The sequence below is a fragment of the Crocodylus porosus genome, unplaced genomic scaffold, assembly GCF_001723895.1.
Source record: "Crocodylus porosus isolate Cpor-Errol unplaced genomic scaffold, CroPor_comp1, whole genome shotgun sequence".
In the NCBI taxonomy this organism is placed as follows: Eukaryota; Metazoa; Chordata; order Crocodylia; family Crocodylidae; genus Crocodylus; species Crocodylus porosus.
The window spans coordinates 5,711,873-5,732,360 of record NW_017728921.1 but is presented as its reverse complement, the minus strand read 5'-3'; the positions used below and the strand labels follow the sequence as shown (position 1 = coordinate 5,732,360).

General features: G+C 45.0%; 2 protein-coding genes across 3 annotated transcripts in view; one reads left to right on the top strand and one right to left on the bottom strand.

Annotated features, from left to right (window-relative positions):
* Positions 1-224: 224 nt before the first annotated feature.
* On the bottom strand, positions 225-8,279 carry TMED2 (transmembrane p24 trafficking protein 2). The gene is made up of 4 exons (XM_019538898.1): positions 8,052-8,279; positions 6,100-6,292; positions 3,497-3,604; positions 225-1,783 (listed from the first exon to the last, which is right to left on the bottom strand). The coding sequence occupies exons 1-4, from the start codon at positions 8,229-8,231 to the stop codon at positions 1,659-1,661; spliced, it is 606 nt and encodes a 201-aa protein (XP_019394443.1). The 5' UTR covers positions 8,232-8,279; the 3' UTR covers positions 225-1,658.
* An 11,758-nt stretch (positions 8,280-20,037) lies between these two features.
* Positions 20,038-20,488, top strand: part of RILPL1 (Rab interacting lysosomal protein like 1) — a 32,792-nt gene continuing 32,341 nt past the window's right edge. The window contains exon 1 of one of the 2 annotated variants that reach the window (XM_019538895.1): positions 20,038-20,474. In XM_019538895.1, coding sequence (XP_019394440.1) covers positions 20,172-20,474 — 303 coding nt within the window. In that variant the 5' untranslated portion in view covers positions 20,038-20,171. The remainder of the gene's footprint in view (positions 20,475-20,488) is intronic. The other variant, XM_019538894.1, reaches the window with a different exon arrangement.

The window sequence follows — 20,488 nt, the reverse complement described above, 5'->3', positions numbered from 1 at the left end:
GTGCAAAAACATGCCCACACTGGTACTTGAATTTTATTAGCAAAACCCATTAAGCTTGCAATTGCCCGAAGTTCCTCCTGCTCCACAAGAAAGAGCTATGTACGATGTATAAGCTAAGGTGCGTTCCTCTTTGCACTTATTTCAGAACAGCATTTAGAAAACAAAATCTCAGCTGTGAAGTAGAGACCCTATTTGTGCATTGAGACACAAATACCAGGATTGATTTTTTTTTAAGAATTTGTTTATTTAATTGAACCTGGGTCATATTTAGATTCACAAGCAATTTTAAATGTACATCTTAGAATTCAATTTTGAAGTGTTTCACACAAAAATATTGGCACACAACAGTTGCTTTAAAGGTGCAACAAACACCTTTTTGAAGCACTGCTGTCAGCGTCTGCCCAAGGTTGGAAAAGTTTACTTGGAACATGAAAACCTGTAACAAATTTTAAATTAATTGTACAAAACTGTTGTGTGTTACTTGTAGAGTTTCTCCCTTGAAAAGACCATACCCTACCCCCACCCCCCAAAAATAAGATTACAACTAATATACATCAGTCACAACATAATCCTGGCTCAGCACCCACACCAGACGCTTCTTTAATTTTTCAAATCCATTATCAGAAACCAAGAAAAGAAAGGAGTTGTTTATACAAAAACAAAAATCCACATGTGCCTGAAATAAAGAAAACACACCAATACTTAGCATTATGCTAATTATGACCAGATGATGGCAAAGAATGCCACTTAAATTAAAACGTAAGGGCTGCATAGCATTGCAATATACCTTCAAGAACCATTAACCCTTTGGCATCAGGAACCCACATTTCCTGAGCACTAATGCATTCTGCACAAGTGCCAAAAGTAAAAGCTTTGGACCTGAAAACACCAAGGGGCTAATAACTACGGCTTGCCAAGACACTCCACACAACTGGCTCTGCTAGTTAGAAACCTGTAAAAGACTAAAACCACATGATAACCATCTGATAATAAGAGCAGAGAATGTATTGTAATATCAATTTCTTTAATTAAAAAAAAATGTAGGGAATAAATCAGTGTAGTTAAGATAGTTACTGGATTTTTTTTTTGTTTTGCTTTTTTTTTTTTTTTTACAGTAACCAGGTATGCATACTATAGTGGAGTTGTCAGCTGTCTTCTATTCCTTATCAGAATAAAGTTCTGTTTCGTTTGCTCCTTCTTGGCAGTACATGGAAGCGAAGAGGGGTTTATTTTGATTCCATAACATCTACTGCAGAGTTAAAGATACGAAGAATGCAAACAGTCACGTTAGGGCCATGTACCGTTTCCCTAGACAGAATTGCGATGGATTATGAAAATAGAAAACACAAAAGTTAGAAAAGGACAGTAACATTGCTTATTACTACAGGAGAATTATAGCATTTGCAGTCTGTTGGACCTCGCTTAGCATACAGACTAGGCAGAGTTCAAGTGAAAAAAAAATTATGCCAATTAAGTGACAAGAGATTTGAGCACAGCTTTTGCTACAGAAGATATATAAAACCATTTCATTTTAACTAGGAAGGAACTTAAGCAAGTTTTATAGTTCAGAAAAGAGGGTTTAGAAACTAAGTGACTTTTTTGTGACCAAGATGTTTTGGTAGACGGTGAATTGAGAATTTGGGATCAGAACAGTTTTCTTAAACAACTCTTCGAACTTCAAAAAACCTCTTCAGGTAGTAGATTTGTCCCAGTGTCATGGCAACTAGTACAAGGGCTTCAAAGAATGACCAGAGGACCACTCTGCTGTTTGTGTTGTCATTAACTGTTGGAAGAAAAGAAAAAGGAACAGAACAAGTATATGACTAAAACATTTAAATAAGCCTGGTGTAGGACACTTCTCTGATGTCTACCAACCTTTAAAAGGCTGACGTGAAAAAACACGCTGGGAAGACTGTGACATATTAGAAAAAAGTTAAATCCAACAGACATGTTTTGGGACTTCTAACATAAAACTGCAGCTACTGAAGTAGCCAAGGCCAAAAAGTAGATGTAGTATTTGCCAATACAATGTCAGCTCTCACTTGATTCACACTGTTCAGAGGGCAGAAATTTTCAAGCTACAACTCAAAATCACAAGTTGCAGCATCTGCATAAGAACACCTACTAACAGACTAGCTCACGTTGTATGGCAGCTGTACCTAGTGCCTCTTACTTCAGCTATATTCCTCTACCTTCTCCCTTGCCTTCTAAACCAGGAATTAGTTTTTTCTTACCTCAAGGTCAAGCTGGTATACCAATTCACTCTCTCAAGGACTAGTGTTTGCTCTACAGACTTAGCATAGCTTCCAGTAATAATAATCACAGAAGAACAAGGGAAATATAGCCATCAACCAGTAAAAGCTGGTTGGTATGCAAATACATTAAATGCATAATTTGCTGTAAATATCCTGTCAAAAAGCTGTCACCTTCATGCAATTTGTAGACTGGTGTCATCTTGTAAAAACCAAGCACTTGCTGGTTTCATATTATGTGACACGCGATTTGCCTATTTAAAACATTCATAGTCATACAGCCTAATGTTATACCATCTAATTTCTATATCCTCTTAGAAAAAGGGACAGGCACCATCACAAAGACAGCAAATGGATAGGGCTCTCAGCAAAGTCATAATGCTTTTACAGTAATCACTGTTGTCTGCATAAAACACCATGACACACTTTTGCTGCCTATGCAATTCTGAACATGGACTACAAATGTCAAAACCAATGTACAGCAATACAATAACAGAAGAATTTAACTGAGCTAGTGTAAGCAATGCCCTCTCAAACTTACCTCTTGATATTTTCCCCTACCTTTTGCTTATGCTCTTCTTTATGAACTGCCTAACTAAGGAATTTTCAATCTCCCTGCACGAGGGGAAGTCTGTATAAATATACAGAGAATATTTACAAATTCAGCACTAATCCAAGTGGTGGAAAAATAGCTCCTTCTTCATTTCTGCCAGGCTTATTCTAATGCGTTCCTTAGCTTAATGCTAGCAAAAGTGAAGACTGGATCATACCATGGCCCAAAGTTTGTTCACTGTACTCATGAGTAGTAAGAATTTCACTATCAACAGGACTACTCACAAAATAATTTGGCCAATTACAGTAAACCCACTTTGCTGTGCTGTATTTCAAGGACAAATAGATACAGCTGTCCAAACCCTTCCACTAGGAAATACGTCACTTGGTTTTCAGACCTTCAGGAACCAGCCGTTGCTAACTATGAATAGTTCCTGCATTACCTTTCAGATGTTGCACCAGATGAGCAGATCCATTTTTTTTAATATTAAAGCACCTGATTTAGCAAGAAGGTCTCAATGTGTCATGATGTCACTTCTTTCATTAGCAAGAGGACCACCTTTTTCAGAACATTCCCAAACTCTCAAATACCTGAGGTGGTTTCTTGATAGCTTCCCTAAAGCTCAACATCTTCTACCATGTACAGCAGGTTAAAGGATTAAACAGCACACAAATCAAACAGAAACACATACTTGCTCTATGTATTCTCTCGCGAACTTCCATGTATTCCTGTTCATGCTTTACAGCCGTCATGGCCACTGCTAACTCATTAATCATCTCTTCTAGCTTGTTTTGATGAGCTGCAGAATAATTCAAAAGGTGTCAGAGTTCGTATCATAGAGATCCCCTCCCTCCCCCCCCAAAAAAACTCTTCCTCCTGAAAGTAGATGAACAGGTATATTTGACTCCATACTACACTCAGGGTCCCCCTATAGCAGAAAGCTTTCTTCCTTGTAGCAGGAAGAATTCTGTAAAAGATCTGTTGACACTAACGGGAATGATATTTCTATGAACCTTTAATATTCAAAGAACAGTCTGACCGATTTCAAACAATCTTTACAATCCTACTTTAAGTGGACCACTTTCTCCATGATGTCTAGCTTGGAGATCAAAGCAGAGGCAAGTGTTTTTAAAGTCAATACTGACAGACTATCCATAGTACAGATACTCCCAGAGAAGCAGAGTACAAAATTTAACCACATGGAATCAGTTTAATATCATGCCAGTTAGTGCCTATCCCATAAAATTATCTTCAAACAAATAATACAGAATTTTAATGCTACCTTCCCGACAGCACAGTGACCGACAATTTAATTCAATTCATGATGGTGTCTAAACAAGATGAATTTCTGAAGATACACACTTGGCTACCTCTCTGACCTTTGTTTATAGTGGTTACATGAGGTACAAGGCCATCAGTGCTTGAGAAAAACCTCTGCCTTTTCAAATTCGGAACACTGGCTTTGGATGCTTCAGCAAGTGAAAGAATCAGGAGATCCAGGATTCACCTGGTCCACAGTCAAATCATTACTTGCCTTCACTGCTCAGACTAACAGCCAACTCTATAAACATATAAACTGTGGAAACTTATACAAGAGTTTTCTAGCGCCAAGAAGAGTTTCAGTTCACTGGTTCAGAGGCTCTGAACTCCACTACTAACTATTAGAATAGCCTGTAAGCAACATACAAGACTTTTGGGGGAATACTCAACCCCAGAGAAAAAACATATACTGCTTCCGCATATAAAAAGCAGAGATTTTAGACCCTACTTTAAAAATCTATGTATAACTACCTTTCTCTCTCTCTCTCAACAAGAAACTGTTCAAAATCCACACTTATTTAAAAAATAATGAAAAAGAATTATACAAGTGATCTTCAAAAAAAAATCTTTATAAAAATGTAGCAATGCTAACCTTACAGTTATCCAGGTATACCACCCATTGCCAATTGGTTACTGAAATATGGGTAGCTTCTTATCAAGAGCAGAGATGAGAGGCCTGAGGAAGGGTACTGTGATACCCAAAAGCTCGTGTATGTCTATACCAAGCATACAGACATCATCCACAAGAACTCTTTACTCTATCAAATGTCTAAACAAGATGACAGATACTTATAGGCAAGCACTTCCCTTAAACAAGAGAAACTAGCCTTGTATCAGTATTCTGTACAATAAGTGTGCCAGTCAGACTTGTGGGAATCCTTTAACTGTAACTTTTATTGAATGAGAACATAGGCAATTAGGAAATTGTTAAGTACTTGGTGGGGAGGGAGGTGGCAGGGGGCGAAAAAGCAAAACCAAGCTCTCACATCACACATAGGTTAAATATTTGCTAAAAGGGGTACTGAACTGCTTATCTTCCAAATAATTTTACAGTTCAATCTATTCACCACAGAATTCAACTATCTAGTATGCCATACTCAACATTTTTCACTTGCAGGTTATGCATTAGCTGTAATATCCCAAGGAAATTATTCTTCCAGCCCTGCATGCCCTTAATCCTCCAAACCCACTTTAAAATCAGAAAACTAACAACTATGGCATAGCTAAAGTAACTGAATGTTCAGTGTTTTAATTGAATTCCACTTTACACAAACTCCTGAGGATGTTTCCTTCATAGCCATAAATAACCCCCTGAAGATAAATGCTCATGAAGAGTTCCAGGGTCTTATCCCAAGAGATGCTGTTGACCTAAACCTCTCAAAGGAAGCTGCAGGTGTTCAGCACCGCTCCGAATCAGACCTTACTTTTGTGTAGTTTAATAAAAAGACATTCTCATGCTACAAACAGATGTTAAAGAGAAAAAGCATAAGTTAGGTGTTAGTGAATAAAGATATGCAAAAGACAAGATGCCAAGGAGCTTTCAAAAAGCAGTAAACATACCATCCCAGGTATCTCCACCACCTAGGGGAAAGTGTAAGAGATGAACACAAGTACAGGGCAAAAGGCTGCAGATAAAATAGTAATTTACATGGCTAAGAGAAAACTACATATTAGCACACTTATCCAAAGACCTCAACTCATGTACATAGTAATCTAGATACTGCTGAACATGAACTGGAAATCGGAGAATGAAACTGAGGAAAAGACTTAAGGGTGAAAGCATTAGTTTCTGCACATAGCTGAGTGGTTCCCTGGTCACTAAGTTGCTTAGTGTAATCTAAAACACAGTGATCCTTTTTAGCTGCCAAGTAAATAAACTGAATGAATGTCTTGGCATTCTGAGATCTCTAGCAGGTGTTTTGGACTGGTGCGCAAGGAAGTCAGAACCATTTTCCTTCCAGAAGCTCCCCTCACCTTCTGTCTCCATGTCTTGCCCTTTTGGAGCTTCTCCAATATCAATAGTGAACATCACTATTTTAGGAGTCATGGTGGACATTCTGTTGCTGAAGCAAAACTTGTAAGTTCCATCCATGTGAGCAGCAAATGTGTATTTTCCATTGGATTCTCGATCCCCTTTGTAAATCCCTTTATTATCAGGTCCTGTAATCTGGGGGCAAAAAAATCATTTCAAGACAGGCACCCAATAGTGAAATCATGAATTAAAAGGAAATAAAAACAAACTCAAGACATTCTCTCTAGATACTGCAATCCTAAATGACATTTCTCCAATTTGCATCAGAAAACACCTATTTAAGAAGCTATGTGAATGCTTCTCTAACAGCCAAGACATGCAAAACTCTTGCAACACTAGCAAAAAAAATTGTATTCAGTCGTAACTGAAGCTCCAGTCTATTTACAGCCTTGCAAGTTAGTAATGCAAATGACTGCAGAGAAAATACAGAAACCTTATGTCAGAAAAAAATACTTATTGTAACAAATCATTATCATTCTTAGGTGTACATTTCTATGTTGTTGCAGAGGAAATGGAGCCAATGTACTGACCACTACATCCTTAAGACTCTTGTGCCCAAAACTAGAAGTGCTGACCCCAGTCTCTTGTTACGCGTTGTCTCCAATTTAAATTGGATTTGATCATTTTCTTTACCTTCCTCTCCTGTGGTGTAATACTGCTACATTTTTTTAATACAAGTATCATAAACTTCTGTCCATCCTGAGAGATTACTGCATTTGTGGTTGATGAAGCAATATCACTTGCAGGGGCAGTTGAAAAACATCCCATGAAAAGAATGTTTAGAGTCCATCAGACTCCAAAATCAACACAAGAGAATCTTTTGTTGAAAATAAAAAAAAAAAACAACCAACAAAAACAACAACAAAAACCACAAAAAAAGCCTACCGTTCAAAGGATGTCTGTCAAAACTGATTTCAAGTTAGACTCCCATTCATGCCTCAAGAGAGAGAAACTTACAATCACCCAAACTAATCGGCACTATTGTACCAGAAGCAACCCCAGGCCGCATCCTGTGCTAAGCTAAGCCTCATCTCCAGACAATTGCAGGGTTCAGCACAGAAGCCAAGTTTTTAGAGAACTGTTCTGTAAGCAACAAGACTACACAGAGCTGCCCCCTTTCTCAGGGCTTTGACACAGTGACAATAAAAAGCAGTTTGGCCTCAGGCTACCTGCTCTGCAGAAGCAACTGAACCTTTCCTGCGGTTTGGGGGGCTCTAGTCACCAGCAGCTGCACTGGATGATCTGACCCTGCTTCTGCCCAACACAAATTTGGCCAGCTAGCACAAAAAAATAAACAACTGCAAGCAGACCTCCACAGAGATCACGTGACCATCCCAGCAACTGTGAGCAACTTGCTTGCCTTTGGATTCCCCTTGACTGCAGCCCCACGCTCTAACCCACCGGCCCCCCACTAACCCACTGGCAGAAGCCGTCTCAGCTCCTCAACAACATGCTCCAGGGAGCTGGCAGACTCCATCCCTCCTCCCGCTCTCCACACAACAGCTCTTTGCTCTCACACCTTTCCTTTCCCTCTTGGGGCAATTCAGCAGCAGCACATGGGCCTGATGCCCACAGGCCTCTTCAGTCCACAAAGGATACGCACGTGGGCCCACCCCAAACCACTGAGCCGCTCTGTTCTGGGAGGGGGCCTTAAATGGGCAGGTCTCTCTGAACGTGGGTCTCGGCCCACCCAAACAACTGTGACCCTCCCGCTCCCGGGGACAAATGAAGCACACAGCCGGGAAGGGAGCAGGGTGCCAGGGCACTAAGACGGACGCCAAGCAGAGGGAGCAAAGGAGCGCCCTGTCCTGTGCACCACGGGCCCTCGAGCAAGTCCAAGGACCCGGCAGACGCCTCCCGGCGGCCCCCAGCCTCGGCCCGGCCCGGCCCGCACCTCCACGTCGATGTCGAGGAAGCCGCCCTCGGCCACCTCGAAGATGAGCCCCATCTTGGTGCCGGACGGGACGCGCTCCAGGAAGCACTCCTCGGCGTGTGCGTCGATGCTCACGAAGTAGCCGGCCGCGGGGGCCGCCAGCGCGGCCAGCAACGCCAGCAGCGCCGACACCGGCGACATGGCGAAGCCCAGCAGGGACCGAGCGGCGGGGCAGGAGGGGGCACTTCCGGCCCAGGCCGCGCCCCTTCCGGGCACGGGGCCGCCGCTCATAGGCCTGGACGCAGCCGCTGCCACGTACGACGCTGAAGAGAGGCGCTACCCGAGCGCGAAGCTGAAGGAGCCCGTGCAGCGCAGGGGGCGGGGCGGTAGCCACGCGGGCCAATCCGCGCCGTGCGGGGAACGGACGGCGGGCAGAAGGGTCCAAACCGCGCAGGGCGGATTTAAAGGGCTCATGCACCGAACAGCGCCACAAACTTCAGGCCGGTCCCATTCTCGAGGACTCTGCAGCAGATCCCTAGGCTGAGAGGCGTCGTCGGAGCTGGACCAGGTGTGACCTCCTGAGGTCCTTTCCAAACCTCATTTTCTATGATTCTATAAAAAGTGCCAAGCAGCTATCGAATTGTTACATTTCCAAGCACTAACTCCAGAGCTAGTTTCAACCCAGTTTTAATTTAAAAGTGTAACAAGGCTCTACCTCTCCCTCGCTGGAGCAACAGAGGGAGAGGGTGAGTATCTGCTCACAGTAGCGACTTCTATTTTGTTGGCACTTCTGAATTCCACTTCTTAAGAGGAACATAACAAAACAACAATAATCACAAGATAGGAAAGGAACAAAAGACTGCATGTTTTTGTTGTTCTTGAGAGGCTCTAAATACAACAGCGTGATGAGACCACGTTCCCAAATACACAAATGGGGAGCAGCCAAAGAACTGATGCGATCAGGAACTGCATGGGGTTAAGCTTTTCCTAGCGATTTGCATGTTTCAGCTGAAATTTGTACACTGAGTTTTGCCTACATTTTATAACTAATGGAAATGAGAATATTTGCTGCCTATCACTGAAGCTATAGTGAAGCTCAGTGTCAGCCAGGGTTCATCAACAAGAGTCTAATGCCGCGATTTCCAGTTTGGGTGCTGCAGTACCCAGGGGGGCCACCAGATACCTTGAAGGTGCCTCCAGGTGTGAGGAGATAAGCACAAACTGAGCCTTGCCCCTGCCCTACCCCTACTGCCTGGGTGTTCTCCAGGGAGGTCAGAACTGTAATATATAAATTAATTGTTTAAATTAGGAATTAACAAGTTACTGAAAGTGCCTTGAGATCAGTGAGTCTGAAAACCAGTGGTCTAACGCGAGGACAGTTCTTTATTTGCATGAATCCTCCACAGAAAGTATGTAGAACTGGCTGCATTGTTACGTAAGTTGCAGACTGGGGCTGTCAGCGCACATCAAATAGAATAATTGGGAGCTTGATGTGCCCTGTGACAGGTCACCCAGAGCCCACTGACACAATTAAATTACTTTACCTGATCTCAGTAGGCTTCAGATCCAGCCCTAATATGCATTGTTTTCAGTCATTAGTGAGAGCTGGTGAGGTTCTACTGCACCACTCTTGCCACATAGCTGGGTACAGTCCCCAATTGCCACTAGCCTATTCTATTTGCTTCTTTTCTCCCTCTGCAAGGATGCATATCAAGGTTGGGCAGCCCTTTCACACTGACTCTGGTTTTGGCACCCCCCCCCCAGTCTCCAACCCCTTGGGTTTCTTTATGCCAAATATACTAATTTCTGAGATGTTCTGGTATTCTCTTCCATGTGGTCTTACATTACTATTGCTTTTCATGCCTTCATAAGCAGTATATTCCTGGAAGTGATGACTGTGCTGTTATTCATGCTCATGCATTTTTTAGGCTGCATTGGGTCTTATCCTGCAGTGCTCTTGTCCAATAAAATGTTAATGAACTTACACTGTGGAAGTGGATTTTTGATGAATAGTCTAAATGAAGTTTTTTTGTTACTCTTGTCATTTAAAGAAGTAGGTTGTCAAAGTTGAATCATTTGGGAGTGTTTTCTTTGAGATGCACACATACAGAGAAGTTGGGTGATTTTACCACTCGTGATGAGACATAATGTGATGCTGATAACATGGAATGAATCAGTTTATTTGCCTCCATGTCCAAACCCTGCAGTGTTTGGGTATAATTCATGGGGACAAAAAACTGGAAGAAGCCTCCCCAGCCATTGAGTCCAGGCTCTTGCATCCACATGTGACTATTAGTCCCAAAGGGTCCCCAGGAACATCTGCTGCAGCCCTTTTGAAGTACTGCAGCCTCAAAGTACCCTGAAACCCCCAGCTCTGATGGCCTACAGGTAAAGAACTGGGGAAGAAAAAGAGTACAAATAATTTCCCATAGTACTGAGGAAAGCAAAAACCCTCTATGCTCCTATTCCAGCTGAAAATACCTTCCTGATCAGCTTGGATAATTGGTTTGGATAGACATGCCACTAGACTTCAAACTATCCATTCCTCTCAGTCAACATTTTATGTGCATGTGTGATCAGTCTAAGCCAACATCTAGAAACAGTAACTCATGCCCTTTCTTTTAAACCATTTTCCCGCCCCATAATCCTATCTCATTGTATTTGCATCTTGCCCCACACTTTTACCATGAAGTGTATGAAATAAATGGCAGAACTAGGGCCTAAACTAGTGTGATGTTTGACTTAATCCCTAAAGCATTCAATACACTATTAGGGCTACTGTAAATAATTTTCCACACACAGTTGCAAGCTAAAAATAAATAAATAAATACAAATGTATTAATAAATCTGCTGTTGTGTATATGTGCACACATCCATATAAAATTGAGAATATGAAGAGAAAATTACCTCCAGATTAGATTAGACCCTTACTGTTAATGTTAGTAAGATCACTCAGGGCATTATGTTGTGGTATTTGACAGCTTAGACCCAAAAGGGGAAAAAAAAAAAAAAAAAAAAAAAAAAGCATGGATTAATCCAGCAAGAGAAGGAAAGCAGTTTCAACCAGGGGGTTGGGACACCCTTGGTTGCCAACAGAACCTCTTAACAGTCCCCTGAGATGTGAGGAGATAAGGTGTAAGGAGATAAAGACAGACTAAGTAAATGAACCCAGGCCTGCCTGAACATCCTCCAGCCCTTCTGCAAGTAGGCAAGCATTGATTGTAATGTATAAATCAGTTTTTGAAACTGGGTGCTACTACTCAGTTCACAAGAGCTATGGATGGTCTCTCAAGGGGGGGGATCTTTCATTGCAAAAAAGTCCAGAAAGGTTGAGACCCAATGTCCCATTATGCATAAAGACCTCCTGACTCTTGGCACTGGATTTATGACCCAGTCCTGATATCTTGTTCTGGGCAGACCCAAAGCGTCAGACCAACTCCAACTTCTTCCATTCAATAATAGGCAAATTTTATTGATATACAGTGATAGCAGATAAGAATAGTGTAGGCAAAGCAAAAAATAAATAAATAAATAAAAATACACCCCTTCCCCAGTTCTGTGCCACCCTCAGGACTGGTAGATAAGTAGAAGAAAAGTAAAGTATATCTGGCCAATACACAAACACTACCCTGTGGTTTTAGCTTGAAGTATGCCAACTATCGGCAGCCTAGAGGTCGAAGGCCGATGCCCACTCCCCACAATGGGGTGGGTGAAACAGGCTAGTGGTGTGCCATCTGCCCATGGTGACCTCAGGATACACCCCCACAAGATCACTCCTTCTGTATTCTCTTTCTCCTCTGATGACTCTTCATTTCTGGGAATCATCGATTGGTTTTCCTGTGGTCGTCGTACTGTCCATGTTCTGTTCTGCCGGTATAGTTGTTTGGTTCCACAAACCCATCATATGCATACAACCTTAATTTGGTCATTTACTGGTGTCTTAATTTGGGCAACCCCAGCCTAATTTGGTAAGTCCACCAAAACCAGAATTCCCAAGGGTTTTTACAGCTGGGCACTATACCCTGGCACCAATGCAGCAAGCCTATATTTTGTTATGGAACAGTTTGGATGTTTTTAAATTCCCAGGATGCGTATGCCCGCTTGTCTGTTGGCCTCAGACACGGTATCTGCCCTGAAGGCTATGAAACTGTGTCACAAACAGGCTTTTAGAAACCAGTTAACCTTTGCCAATTAAGCCTGAACCACTGTTCCAATGCAATATCTACTCTAGCTACAAGCCAGTTCCTAAAAGCTAATCTCTATAATTTTCAAGTCATCACTGACTGCCATAGATGCCTTTGTACCTCCTGGTACAAAACAGGAGCCTAAAAAAATTGATAGCAGCAATTAAGCAGGTGGTGTTCTGATACCATAACCCATTGTATGCCATTGTCTTGTCTGAGAAAGTCAGCTGTTTGGCATAGGGACCATCTTACTCTGTGCTATTAACAGTCCCTACCACACTGAAATTCTAATTCATGGCTAGGGCTCTCACTTCTCATCCAATGCCTCCTGTACTAACTCAGACAGTAGTGGCAAAGGCATGAGAACTTTTTTAGGCAATACATAATTAACTTACAAAATTCACTGTCACAGGAGGTGGAGGCAGGTAGCATAGCCAGGTTCAAAGGAGGAATGGATAAATTCATGGATGACAGGAGATGGATCACTCTAGAGAATCAGGTTCAATGCTCTTCTTCTAAAGCATCTATTTCTGTCGCTGTCAGAGATTGGTCTGACTCAGTATGACACTTGGGTTCTGACACTGCACATCCACTGAACTACTACCCTCCAGGACCCAACAACAGAAATGGTCTCATCCAGAAAAACCTCACTTAAGAGATGGGCCCTGATCCTGCCCGTGCACAAGTTATCTTTACTTGGACTGTCTTCTTCAAAAGAATACCTAGGTGTTTACTCAAGACAGGGCTGAAGTATTTTCTTATCCACCAACTAGGAAGTGGCTGGTAACAACAAAAAGCTTGCTATGACAGAGCAGCAGCTATGCCCCGCCATGAGAGACTAAAAACAAGCAGATTCCATGGAACAGGGAGCCTCTGCATGCTAAGCTACTTACCAAGGCAGGGTTTGGAGGTCCAGACTAGTTACCAGTACCAGCTGTGGCGTGGAAAAGTGGCAGACTGGAAGTTATGCTGATAGGCTCAAGCAGCGAAGAGAGTTAAGTGCCGGATCAGGCAGGTATGTGTTTTCCCCAGAGAAGGGAAGAGGGCAGGAGAGAGTCTCCTACAACTGCATGGAGCTGCAGTGTTTTACCTGCCAGACCAAGATGGCAGCAAGTACAAGAGTGAAGATCTAACTTACCTGGCATGAGACTGAATGCAAGAGGGTTCCTCAGTGTCCAAAGGGGATTCTTAGTGGTAAGTGAAGGTGCTTCAGGAGAGTTACCTGTAGAAGGGAAGAAAACAGGGCACAGTTAAGAGCCGATCCTGTGACCAAGGAATTCCCTGTCAGTGTGGAGATAATTAAGGGCCAGAGGCACCGGGGACCTCTTGGGTTATGAGTCCTTTTCGGCAGCTGAGGAGATGGAAACAAAAAAGGGAAGAACGTCAAACCTGGGGGAGTAGCAAAGAAACCTGAATAAGAGGGATGCCAAGACCAGTAAGGACAGCACTTGGTCAAGAAGTGATTCGTTTTAGATGTGGTATGGTAGGGCATAAGCTTCTTTTTTTAAGAGGCTAAAAAACAAGCACATGCCACAGAATGGAGAGTCTCTGCACGCTAAGATACTTACCAAGGTGGGGTCTGGAGCTCTGGACTCTAATTACCAGTGCCAACTGTGACACAGAGAAGCAGCAAACTGGAAATTATGCTGATAAGCTCAAACAGCCAGGTGAGTTAAATGCCAGGTTGGGCAGGCACGTGTTTTCCCTAGAAAGGGGAAGCTGGCAGGGCCAAGTCTCCTGCAACCGCACAGAGGTGCAGCGTCTACTTGGCCGGACCAAGACGGCAGCAAGTAGAAGAACAAAGATTTGACTTACCTGGTGTGAGACTGAATGCAAGAGGGTTCCTCTGTATCTGACGGGGATTTTTAGTGGCGAGCGAAGGTGTTTTGGGAGAATTACCTGAAGGATGAAAGAAAAAACAGGGCACAGATAAGGGCCAACCCTGAGAAGAAGGAATACCCTCCGAGTATGGAGCTAATTAAGGGCCAGAGGCACCAGGGATATTGATGGGTGACTGACGGTGCCACCTGATACCCTGAGAGCCCTACAGGCCACGAGTTAAGACGTGGAATATTTGCCTAGAACAAATTCAGAGTACTCTGGGAAATACAAGGGAATAAGCAATACTGCAACTTACCAGACTGTGGAAACCCTTTGGGAGGGTGAGTCCTATCATTGGCTATACCCATCATTTCAAATACCAAAGACTGAGCTAGAATCTCTCATTAAGACTGTAAACAAGGTCCTCAATGAAGAAGGCACCTGGGAGAGACTGGGCCAGAAATGTTAAAAGGAAGAGTAACAGAACTGGTGGATGAAGAGCAAATGGATTGTAGTTTTGGGCAACTAAAGGGGCTCCAAAACCCATCGTGCAGGTGAAAATTGGCTCCATGATTGTGCCAGCACGTCTCGATTCAGGATGTGCAAAATATGATTAGTGAAGGAATAATTGATCCGGGAGGGTGAAGCAGGCAGGGTCGAGCAGGTGTGTGTGTTCTGCAAAGATGGGAAGCAGGCTGGGGCAAGTCTCCTGCCACTGCACAGAGGTGCAGTGCCTACCTGGCCAGTCCAAAATAGCAGCAAGTAGAAAAAGCAAAGATTTGACTTACCTGGCATTGGACTGAATACGAGAGGGTTCCTCAGAGTCCAATGGGGATTCTTAGTGGTGAGTGACGGTGCTTCAGAAGAATTACTGGGAGAAGGGAGAAAAACAGGGCCAAGTTAGAGTATCTGATTAAGAGTGTAAACAAGGTCCTTGATGAACAAGGCACCCAGAACACCTAGAGTGGTGAGGGCAGGGTATGGGGATGGAGGAGCCCTGCAAAGAAGCCAAAGTAAGATCAAGCTGATCTACCTCCTGTTTTACATCTTTCTTTTTGTTTTGTTGGGGGGGGGGGGGGAAGAGAGGTGTTGACAACAAGGCATGGCAGGAAAGTTCCAGAAAGGGGGTCTATCAAGTCCAGGCAGATTGACCACAACATTCAAACATCAGAAGCCAGATCTTCTACAATAACTGTGTATGTCTATATCAACCATATAGACCTCATCCACAAGAACTCTTTACTCTATCAATTGTCTAAACAAGCTGAAAGATACTTACAGGCAAGCGCTCCCCTTAAACAAGAGAACCCAGCCCTGTATCAGTAGTCTGTGCAATAAGTGTGACAGCCAGACTTGAGAGAATCATAGATTTCATAGACATTAGGGTTGGAAGGGACCTCGGGAGATCATCGAATCCAGCCCCCTGCCCAAAGGGCAGGAAGTCAGCTGGGGTCATAGGATCCCAGCAAGATAAGCATCCAATTTACTCCTTTAACTGTAACTTTTGTTGATGAGAACATAAACAATTAGGAAACTGTTAAGTATCTTGGGGGGGGGGGGGAACCATGCTCTCACATCATACGTGGATTAAATATTTGCTAAAAATACGTACTCAACTGGTAGGGATTTTCTAAATAATGTTACAATTTGATCTATTTACCACAGAATTCAACTATCTGGTATAACACATGCAACATTTCTCATTTACAGGTTATGCATTAGCTGTTATATTCCTTATAAAGGAAGTGATTCCTCCACCCCTGCATGCTTTCCAAACCCACTTCAATAACAGAAAACTAACAACTATGGGCATATCTAAAGTTACTGAACGTTCAACATTTTAGCTGAATTCCACTTTAACCAGCCAACTCAATGGACTGAATACGCCTTGGAATTCTGCAATCTCTAGCAGGCATTTTGAACTGATACGCTAAGAGATCAAAACCATTTCCCTTCCAGAAGCTCCCCTCACCTTCTGTCTCCATGTCTTGCCCTTGTAGAGCTTCTCCAATACCAATAGTGAAGCTCATTATCTTAGGAATCAGGGTGGCTCCCATTTTGTTGCTGAAGCAAAACTTCTAAATTCCATTCACGTGAGCAGCAAATGTGTAGTTTCCATCGGATTCTCTTTCAACTTTGTAAATCACTTGATTATCAGGTCTTATAATCTGGAGGCAAAAAGATAATATCATGACAGGCACACAATAGTGAAATCATAAATTAAAAAATAAATAGAAGCAAACAAACTAAAGTCAAGACATTCTCTCTAGACAGTACAATCCTAAATGATATTATTCTTCCAATTTACATCAGAACTCAGAAAACACCTATTTAAGAAGCTATGTGAATGCCTTTCTACCAGCCAAGATGTGCAAAACTCTTGCACTCGCAAAACACATTGTATTCAGGTCATAACTGAAGCTTTAGTCTACCTACAACCTTGCATGTTCATAATGCAAATAAACGCAGAGAAAATACCTCAGAAAAAAGGACTTGGTGTAATGAATCATTATTGTTCTTGGGTCTATATTTCTATATTGTTGCAGAGGAAACGGAACCAGTGCACTGACCACTATGTCCTTAAGCCTCCTGTCCCCAAAACTAGAAGCACTGACCCAAGTTTCTTACCTTAGTTACGTTACCTTCTGTGGTCTCCAATTTAAATTGGATTTGTTTTCTTTACTTCTCTCTCCCATGGTACAACACTACTAAATCCTCTCCCACGGTCAGAGCCGTCCCTCGGGGTGTGCAGAACAGCCTGTGGGGGTTGAGGGGCGGCAAGCTGATGAAGCCCAGAGCTGGCGGCACGCGGTGGGGCCTACACACCACTGTCCATAGCTTTCCCCCTCCAAAGCACAGGGCCCAGGGCACTTGCCCCAGTTCACACCCCCTTAGGAACAGCCCTGCCCATGGTATAATACCAATTTTTTTTTTCATACAATGGACATAAATCCAGCACATCCCTAAGAGATACTGGCATTTGCAGTTGCCAAAGCAATATAATTTGTTGGGGCAACTGAAAAACATCCCACGACAAGAACATCAAGTCCATCAGACTCAAAATCAGGATTCAAGGGCGTAGTGGGATCTAGTAAGAACAAAACCAACATCAACTCCTGCACTACAAAGTGCAGGTATGAAGGGTCTTTCACCCAGGGACACACTTTTTATTGAAAACTAGAATTAAACCGAGGCTTCCTGACCAGGAATTTCAGTCGATTTCATGTCAATGAAACCCACCCCGCAGGAACCTGCTCAAAGGCGCGGGGGAGCAGACGCCGCCTCCCCCGGCTAAGACCAGGGCAGCGCCCCCCACACCCTCCCCGCGCCCCTCAGCCCCGGCCCGCACCTCCACGTTGATGTCGAGGAAGCCACCCTCGACCACCTCGAAGATGAGCCCCATCTTGGTGCCGGCCAGAACGCGCTCCGGGAAGCACATCAATGCTCACAAAGCGACCGAACGTGAAAACCACCAGCACCATCAACATGGCGGAGCTTAGCGGGTCACTTCCAGTCCAGGCCACGCCTCTTCCGGGCTCGGGGCCGTCCCTCATAGGCCCCCCTGCCACGTATGGGCCTGAGCTACGGCGGCCGGCGAGGGACGCCGCAAAGTGGCGCAGGAGGTTGAGGGAGGGAGGGAGGATAGGCGGGTGGGCCAATAAACAATCTATTTTTAATTAGATGCTGTTCAATTAACAGAAGCGATGGAGGGGGCTTGAGAAGGACGGGTCTTGATTTGCACGACTTCTCCATTGAAAGTGTGCAGAACTGGCTGCATTCGGTACATGAGTTGCACATTTGCTGCAGGTCAGCTAGAAATGCTTTCAGGAGTAAAGACATGAATTGGGAGCTGGACGTGCCCTGCGACAGCTCGCCCGGAGCCCGTGCACACAATTAAATGACTTGACCTGACCTCGGTAGGCTTCACATCAGGCCCCAGTTTGCATTGTTTCCACCGCCAGCAAGGTGAATCGGCGAGGTCCTATTCCGCGGGCTGTCTCCACTTAGTGCTCTTTGTTGCAACAGAAAAAATAAGTGTTATGTGAAACTGAATGTTTTTGACAAATCAGAATGGTGACTGAGCGTTACGACAAGACTTGCCAAGCGATAAGCGGAATCGGGTATCAGTTTAAAACGAGTATTGTAGTGAAATGGCACCAAGTGAAACCGTGTTAGGCAGGGCTTGTCTGCGCCGCTTTGGCGGCTGACCTCTGTAAAGCTGGGTACAGTCCGTGAGTGCCACTAGCTTATTCTGTTCGCTACTTTTCTCCCTCTGCAAGGATGCATGTCAAAGGCTGGGCAGCCCTTTCTCATTGGCTTGTCTTGGCACCCCCCTCCCCTACAAATCTCCACCCGTTGGGTTTCTTTATCCCAAATAGTTACTCATCTCAGAGATGCCCTGGTATTGCCTTTCATGTGACCTTATGTTACTATTGCTTTGCATGCCTTCATAAGCAATATGTTCCTGGAAGTGATGACTGTGCTGTTATTCACCCTCATGCATTTTCTAGTCTGCACTGGGACTTATCCTGCAGTGCCCCTTCCCACTAAAACGTTAATGACCATACAGTGTGGAAGTGGATTTTTGATGAATAATCTGGATGGGGGGGTTGTTACTCCTGCCATGTGAAGAGGCAGGTTGTCAAAGTTCAATCATTTGGGACTGGTTTCTTTGCAATCCACGGATGGGGAAGTTGGTGATTTTACCACTTGTGATGGGACGTAACATGATGTTGATAACACGGAGTGAATCAGATTGTCTATTTCCATGTCCCAACCCTGCGGTGTTTGGGTGTATTCATGGGGACAAACGACTGGAAGAGGCCTCCCAGGCCATTGAGTCCAGGCTCTTGCGTCCACAGGCGACTGTTGGTCTCAAAGGGTCCCCAGGAGCATCTGCTCCAGCTCTTCTGAGGTACTGCACTCTCAAAGCACCCCCAAACCGCCTGCTAATTGAACCATGGGAAACCTCTCCTTTTTGTATGCCAAGAAATAAGATACAATGTCTGGCTAATTAAATTGTTACATTAAAGCAATCAAGCTGTGTTAGGCATCAATTCACTTTGGTGACTGTCAAATCACAATAACCTAACACTTGTGGTTCCTATCTTAGGAAAGTTTTTCTCTCTAGGAGGGTGGTGAAGCACTGGAACAGGTTATCTAGAGCAGTTGTGGAAACTCCATTCCTCGGAGCGTTTTAAGGCCCGGCTGGACAAAGCCCTGGCAGGAATGATCTAGTTAGGGCTGGTCCTGCTTTGAGCAGGGGGATGGAGGACTGGACCAGTGGTTCTCAACTTTTTTTGTACCAGGACCCACCTGTAAACATCGATGGCCAGCCTTGACCCAATGCCCCTGGCCCCAGCCCCCAGTGTGGGGGCAGGGGGGCTCCAAGCAGCCCCTCACAGGCTGGACCTCTGCCAGCCAGCAAGGGAAAAGCCCCAGTTCCCCACATTTTTCTCCTTTAAAGGAGGATCCATTTTTAAAGTTCATTCACAACCCTTTGGTATATGCCCATGACCCACTTACGGGTCACAACTGGTTGCCAACTCTCATGATTTTTGGCATTGTTTCTTCAAGCCTATGCTTCAGGAATGTGAAAAACGTTGCTCCTTCATACACACACACACACACAAAAGAAAGAGCAACGTTTTTCACATTCCACAGCACAGACTTTAAGAACAATGGCCAAAATCACGCGCGTTGGCAATACTGCAGCCCGGGGGTTGAAACCCGCCGGCTAGCCCTCCCGAGGTCCCCTCCCGGGCTGCGAGGGTGACAAGACGGCGCGACCGCTCGCAGCCAGGCGGGGAAGGGGCTGGGAGACCCGCAGGATGGGCCCGGGGAGGAGCCGGTGGAGGGGCTTGAAGCCGACACTTGGACATTCACTTTCTGCGCTCAGCCGCGGGTTCCCACCCTCCCGCGCGGGAGGCAGGGGCCTCCCCCCGCCCCTCCCAGCTCCCACTCTCCCAAGTGGGGCGGCAGCAGGCATGCGTGGTGTCCTCCTCCTCCTCCTCTCGCCTTGTGACATGCTGCTGCTATTGGCGGGGCGCGAGGGGCGAGAGGAGGAGCGGCGCTCTGCCCCCCGCCTGCAGGGCCGGGCCCGCAGCCGCGCCGCGCCGCGGGAGAAGTTGGCGGCATGGAGGGCGGCGGCGGCGGGGGGCTGCCGGCGGCGCTGGAGAAGAACGTGGCCGAGCTGACCGTGATGGACGTGTACGACATCGCCTCGCTCGTGGGCCAGGAGTTCGAGCGGGTCATCGACCAGCACGGCTGCGAGGCCATCGCGCGGCTCATGCCCAAGGTGGTGCGCGTGCTGGAGATCCTCGAGGTGCTGGTGAGCCGCAACCACATCAGCCCCGAGCTGGAGGAGCTGCGGCTGGAGCTGGACCGGCTGCGGCTGGAGCGGGCCGACCGCATCGAGAAGGAGAGGAAGCACCAGAAGGTGGGAGGGGGAGG

Excerpts from the sequence above, each read along its gene's own strand:
- TMED2 (XM_019538898.1), bottom strand. The coding sequence starts at position 8,231 with ATGTCGCCGGTGTCGGCGCTGCTGGCGTTGCTGGCCGCGCTGGCGGCC. Across the intron at positions 6,293-8,051 it reads TCCTCGACATCGACGTGGAG|ATTACAGGACCTGATAATAA; the intron begins GTGCGGGCCGGG and ends TTTTGCCCCCAG. Across the intron at positions 3,605-6,099 it reads GCAAGACATGGAGACAGAAG|CTCATCAAAACAAGCTAGAA; the intron begins GTGAGGGGAGCT and ends ATTATTCTGCAG.